This window comes from Anneissia japonica, unplaced genomic scaffold, assembly GCF_011630105.1.
Source record: "Anneissia japonica isolate Jap-2015-1 unplaced genomic scaffold, ASM1163010v1 scaffold287953_len805160_cov178, whole genome shotgun sequence".
Classification (NCBI taxonomy): domain Eukaryota; kingdom Metazoa; phylum Echinodermata; class Crinoidea; order Comatulida; family Comatulidae; genus Anneissia; species Anneissia japonica.
This window is the reverse complement of record NW_022747029.1, coordinates 524,952-532,174: the sequence shown is the minus strand read 5'-3', so window position 1 is coordinate 532,174 and position 7,223 is coordinate 524,952. Positions and strand designations below refer to the sequence as shown.

Genomic DNA, 7,223 nt, shown 5'->3' with positions numbered 1-7,223 from the left:
ATTTTTTATACTCACTTGGCTATTTCTTTGTGATATTTAGTGTACTACACTCACCATAACAGAAAATATTATATTAAAACATTTAACACACAAATTTATAGAAGTACATCATTAGTTATTTTCATACAATTTATTTTCCAAAAATAAAATGTTGAGTTGGTATCAATATATTTTACTAATTTAGAAGCTCATTTTGCTAGTTACATTTTTAACAACTAGCACATTTTAGCAATAGGTTGCTAGTGGCTGAAAAAGTAAATTTCTAGCCCTGTAAAATGTAATGAAGTTAGCATAGAAGATAATTTTTTATAACGTATACTTTTGAATGATTCATAGATTCATGAAAATAAGGTTGATTTGATTTAAATTTCCACTCTCACTAAAAATATGAAGTTTTGAGAGGCTCACTCACAGGACTCGCTACATACAGCGCAGTGATCGCTGTTGATTTAGAGGTACACATTCAGCTTAAATACGGTCACCAAGTCATTTTGTTTCTGAAAGAAATATTTAAACTATAGGACAAACTTTAACATCATCTATACTTTATCATTGCAGGTTAATGAACTGAAAAATATGGCATAAAAGACATGGGTAGCCTACATTCATAATCTCCAGTAAAAAAAAAAAAATCAAACACAAATACTTCAAAATGTAATTACCAACCACTGCAGAAATTTTGTAAGAATGTGTTTTTCTGCTTCAAATCACACTGAATTCCAGAATTACTGAAAACAAAAGTCCAATGAATCTAAGTGATTTCGGTACCAAAGACAAGTATTCTTATAAACTCAAAAGTTAAAATAAAGCAGTTGGAAGAGATACTATTCCAAATTAAGGAATGTATTGACCCTAAACATTTTTTTTTTTTGCTTTTAAGTGTAAGCAACACTCAACTCGTAACCATAAAAGCTAAGGTATTACAGCTTTCGAGAATCAAAAAGTTCAACACAAGAAATGGGCTGTCAGGTAAAATTTGGTCTTTGGTCCGCCGGACCGATTTTGGCTTTAAAATTACATGCCAAATGTAGTCTGCATAAGCCTAAATCGGTCCGTTTTGTCTAGGTGTTTACACACTTCAGATGTTGATGCTGCTCCTGCCCAAGACCATCCAGACTACGACAGACTGAGGATACAAGGTAAGATTTGTTATGACTCATCTTGTTACTAACTTCCAATCTGCTTTCAGTCCTTCTAGAGAAGTTTCAGTAGATGAGAGTGTCATTGCGTTTGAAGGTAAGGTTGAGTTCATGACGTATCATCCGAAGAAGCCACACAAGTGGGGAATGACTACTTGGACATTGTGTGATGCCAGAACAGGTTATGTCTACAACCAGAAGCTGCATGTCAAGTTAGGAGGACAAGCCATCACTGTGCGAACAGTTACTGGCCTGTGTGGGGCTATTTCAGGTAAGAATCACCATGTATACAGTATATGGATAATTATTTTTCTGCTCCAGAACTTTTTACTCAGTTACAGGATATAAGTTGTGGTGCATGTGGTACACTGAGAGCGAATAGGATAGGAACACCAGCAGACATCCAGAATGCGAATCCTGCTGTCGGCGACTCTGTATTCAGGAGAAATGGAAATCAACTGTTCGTTGTCTGGAAGGACAAGAGGAAGGTGACTCTCATGACAAACCTGCACAACTTGAGGACATATGAGAAGGCGTAGGAGAGAAAGACACGGACAAAATTTTGAGGTAATTATATTAATTTTTCTGCATCTAACCTATCTAACCTCTTGATTGGAATCCCAAGTCAAAGTATGTATCCACTTTCTTTCAGGTAATCACGAAACCTGCGCCATCAAACTTTACACCCAGTACATGGGAGGAGTGGACCAAGCTGATAGACTGATATGGACGTACCTGCACATACACAAGAGCGTGAAGTGGTGGAAGAAGATCTTCATCTATCTTTTGGAGGTAAGTTTTATTAATGCTCTTCTTATTTACAGACATTTCCACCCTAATACTAAGTCTGCTGCGTCTCGAGTTCATCGAAGGTCTACTCCACGGATATGCGCATACTTCTTCTAGAGCTTGAAGGAGACCGCAAGCTCCACCCCGCCGGCTAACTGAGTGAAATTTTCCAGCCGGAAAACAAAGCAAGCCTGACTGTGTAGTGTGTTCTAATAGAGCGGTAAAGCGTCACCAAACTGAAGTACATGTGCAAGGAATGCAACGAGCCTATATGTCCTGTGCCTTGCTTCCAGCAATTCCACACTCTCATTGATTACAAAGCAGAATGCACCAATCACTGCAACTCCTAACGTTATTTGCTTATCCCCACAGTCCACAAATTTTCCAATTAGTAGATGCTTGGCTTGATTTTTTTAGGTTCGTGTGCATAATAAAAAAAAATCCTAATTTTTTCGTCACCGCAAAAATATCGCGCACCGTGACTAAATTAATTGTAATTGAAAATTACTTTCGTAAAACAAGGTTAATTAGAACCCGAAGAAAGTTGCGTTAAATTCAATATTAAGTATGAACAATTAATCAATTCCTTGAATCAATAAACCCTAATAAACTAAACAAATGCACGTTTAATAGGAATATTCTAGACCTATTTTAAAGACTCAAGGAACGAAATTAGATGTAGGCCTACGGCCAGGCAGCAGGCCGCCGAGGCCTCCTCCTACTACTAGCCTAGGCTGTATAGCCTAGCGTAGTTATGAAATCATCCCAAGATGAAGAAAGATGAAGATTGAAGATTTTTACCTGTCTGCACTGACCAAAAAGTTAGTGACAGTGACTGTATTCTCTCTCGAATGCTTTGGAAAATGTTTATTTCTTTGACGAATATGAAAAATTACAAACAAGTTCTTCTAACACAATACAAATTACAAAATAGCCTAGGCCCTATGCCTTGTTATTCATCGTATCTGTACACAGACTGCTGATGTGTAGTTAAGGCGTAGGCCTACTGCACGAGCACATATCAGCATATGCACAAAATATAAATACGCACACAGTATACTGATCATATCACTATAGCAACCGATGACTGGTACAACACAGTTGGTTATAAAAATTAACATTAATGGACGGCGATTGGCTTATAACGAAAAATCATTATACTTAGGTTAGATTTAATGCATTCAAAAATTTCCTTTGGGCCTTGCAGGCCTGCAGGAAATTTTTTCAAGCATTAAATCTAACCTTCGTATAATAATTTCCCTATAGTGTCCTATGCGGAGCTCTACTAACTGCTTATTATTATTTATTACTATTTGGCCAATTTTATTTATTCGGGTACAGTACAACATGATAAAAACATACAAGCACAAAGGCCATTTAATTAAATCGAACACACAAAAAAAAAACCCCTCACCATTGGCCCCCGGGAAACCTGGGAGTAACAAAACACCATCGAGAGTAGTCCCAACCAATACAGTAAAACCCCTCATTTACGTATGGCACAGGCCCAGAGCCATTCGTAAATGCGGGTATTCGTAAAATCGGGGTTTACCCAAATTCCTATATATTTGCACTGGTACTACTTACACTGGCATAGGCTAGGCCTACAGGCCTACGCAGCTAGGTCTGAGGGGGCCTAGGCCCCACAGTAGGCAGCTTCTAAGCGTTCTGATCCCACTCTAGGCCCTACACAAATTTGTTTTTATCGGACAATAACCAGGTGTTCCTTGATAGTGTCTGGAAGTTGATTGAATAATCGTTGGAATCTAACAACGGTAGATTTAAAATAAACATCTTTTTTTACTCCTACACTTATTATTATTAATCCTTAGTTCCCATCCTACCGGCACTGATAAGCTGCCGACCGGCATTGTGTTTTTTTTTTTAATGATTTTGTAATTCAGAAACAAATTAACAAAATACCTTGGTCTAAAATCAAGGACTAACTGTAAACGCCCTTTAGACAAAGAATGCCCTTCATTAAGAAAATAACTGTAGAAGTACACGTTCCCTTGGTAAATGTTAATTGTTAATTAACTGCCTTGCACTCGATAGGGCCAACACATGCCCATTCGTGCAGAACAAGTGTGCACGTCTAGAGAGGGATGAAATACCCAAAGCGAATCCACAGGGCTGTAGTACTGAGCACATGTGCAACAAGACCTGTTCAACTGATTGAGCTTAAGTTTAATATTACTGTTTATAACACACAACAGAAAGCAAATATAAACACCATAGCAGATATCAACAAATTAGTTGATTATGATTATTGATGTCTGAAACATAAAATTACATGTAAACATAATTAATATACAAGATTAAGAAAACACCACTTTACTAAAATATTGGCAAACAACTCCAATCATTGAATCGTGCAAGTTTGTACTGAATCAGCCAGTCAGACATTTTCAGCATTTGACAATCTTTCTGTCTTTGATAACATTCCTGAATTGGCAGCGTACAAAGACTTGCCCTGCTTTTCCCAAGAGAATTGTGGGTACCTACTTGTGGGAATGTTTCTCATTTAATTTACTATTACTAGGCAACTTGCAGTACTGGATAAATGGTAAATGATCAAATTTCCAGGAAATACAAGGACAATCATAAATTTCCAGGACTTTCCAGTACTGGAAAATGCTCATTTGGTTTTCCAGGACATTCAAGGAATTTAAGGACGCATACAAACCCTGCATACAATTAAACATATGATGTTAAATTATGTCCCCAACCTTTGCCATTCCTGAATTGGCAGCGTACAAAGACTTGCCCTGCTTTTCCCAAGAGAATCGTGGGTACCTACTTGTGGGAATGTTTCTCATTTAATTTACTATTACTAGGCAACTTGCAGTACTGGATAAATGGTAAATGATCAAATTTCCAGGAAATACAAGGACAATCATAAATTTCCAGGACTTTCCAGTATTGGAAAATGCTCATTTGGTTTTCCAGGACATTCAAGGAATTTAAGGACGCATACAAACCCTGCATACAATTAAACATATGATGTTAAATTATGTCCCCAACCTTTGCCCTGTAACATACCGTAACTGCTTTGTTTTATTTTGCTACTGTATAAGCCAGGCGACAGCGGCCATGTTTCGATCTCAAAGGTTTTAAAATAAAATTTTCTTTTAAATAAATATAAACATGGGATGGATTTCGCCACGCTAAATTAATCAATTTTAGCTGTAATAAGACACCATATTATTAATCTCACTTGGAAATATCATATTTCATAAAAATATGAATTCATAATTTGAAAAAAAGTTGTTTTTTGAAGATACCTTTTGTTCAAGGGTCAGTGCGATAAAACAACAGCACTTTACCAGTGACCTAGAAATGGATAATTAAAAAATCGTTACAAAATCTGGGGGTGGAAAATGGGGTGGTCGAAAACTAAGCTAAGGTCAGTCAAAAACTAGATGACTTTTACCCTATTTATCATATACTACTGTATCATAGCAAAACTGGTGTAGCCCTATAGTCTAGCCTAGTGTAGAGAATTTGTTTACGTTATTTTAATTAATAACGGTTAAAAATGTTAAACACAGTAAAAGTTCGGCCTAGGCCTACCTAGCTTCGGCTAGGGCTTAGCCTAGCCTAGGCTAGGCCCTAAGAAGCTTACTGTAGGCTAGGCCTAGATTTAATGGAGTGAATGTATCATTCATACGGAGGAACGTGACTACGCTACAGTCTACTACTAGCCTACTACCACAGTGTACTATGCCTAGGGCCCTATATATTTATTGACATTGTTAAAAAAATGTGCGATGATTCTGTTCGCTACTACTACTAGCCTAGACTAGGCCCGTAGGTAGGCCTAGGGGCCTAGCCTAGACTGGGCAATTCAAGTCTAAATAAAGAATATTTAGACTAGGTTAGAGAGGTTACTCAATATTTATAGACCACAGAAAGGATACTTGTTGTACAGCTCGCTGCACCTCTGTTGTGGGGCTCTGAGACTCTTTCAATAACTGTACAATTTGTTCAAGTCCAGCAGGTTCAGGTTGCCACGCCGCTACAGTCGCCATTTTGTACTCACCTAGTACAGTTTCTTTCAGCTTACTCCTGGCGATTGGGCGAAGGCTTCGCTCGACTGCTGAATCACCCACACGGTCGGCCTACTACGACACACATGCAATACAATAAAAATACAGTGAATGTTAGCCGAATTCATCCGAACACATCCGAAAATAACGTAAGCGCGCTAAATTTTAAGCAAGAGTACTTCACAGTATCACACACACTTTGACTCGCAAAAGCCTTTTTGGGCTAAAATTTTGTGTTGAAAAATCAAAAACAATTCATTTTCATTCCATTCAATTCAAATAAACCTTTATTTTCTTTCAAATCAAATCAAACAATAAAATTAAGATGTTAAAATTTTGAAAGCCCGAAATATATATATATATAATATAAAAAAGGGGCTGGTAGGCCTACGACGAGGAAAAAAGTGTTTCGTACTTTTTCATTCAAACATTACATTACAAAAAAAACATACACAAAAGTGGGCCCATTAATTACTACCGTAATAATTGAACACGACGCAAAAAATTTTGCAAAACTGCATGCACGTGCAGGCACGTAACGTGACTTTTGTGAGGTTCTTTTCAGTGGAAGTGGACCCTTTGGCTTGTATCATCTCGGATACTCTAGAGAACATTGTAAACATATCTACGAATATCAATTTTTCGTTTTTAACGTAACCTCCTTACCCCCTTACCTTACGATTCATGGCAAAAAGAATACGCATGCAACTACTCATTTGTTTATGTATGTATACACACACAAAATAAAAAATGAGAATAATTTACCTGACTGTTTTCAAGAGGGGAAAACCTTGAATTTTGAAGAACTTTAAAAGTCATTAAAATACATTCCAGAAGTCGGGAAAGCTCATTTCCCGCCTTCTAGGAATAAAAATTTTCCTGGGGGAGAACCCCCGAACCTCGTTTCTTTTTGGGATGTATCGATTCATGGAAAAAAATCGTATGCAACTACTCAATTTTTTATGTAGGCATATGTATACACACATAAGGCCTATCTACTGTAATAACAATGGGAAAAATTTACCTGACCGTTTTAAAGAGGGGAAAACCTTGAATTTTGAAGAACTTTTAAAGTCACTGAAAGATACTTCAGAAGTCGGGAAAGCTCATTTCCCACCATTTAGAAATCAACATTTTCCCGGGAAGAACCTGAACCTCCCTTTTCTCTTACGGTTCATTGATTCATTATAATACTTTTCAAGAGGGGAAAACCTTGAATTTTGAATAACTTATAAGTGATTAAAAG

At 37.2% G+C, this 7,223-nt stretch overlaps 1 protein-coding gene across 1 annotated transcript in view; it reads right to left on the bottom strand.

Annotated features, from left to right (window-relative positions):
• LOC117120396 (transportin-1-like) overlaps positions 1 to 6,065 on the bottom strand; it is a 47,078-nt gene extending 41,013 nt beyond the window's left edge. The window contains exon 1 of the mRNA XM_033265435.1: positions 5,849 to 6,065. Within this exon, the coding sequence (XP_033121326.1) occupies positions 5,849 to 5,959 (111 nt within the window). The 5' untranslated portion in view covers positions 5,960 to 6,065. The remainder of the gene's footprint in view (positions 1 to 5,848) is intronic.
• Between the last annotated feature and the right edge of the window lie 1,158 nt (positions 6,066 to 7,223).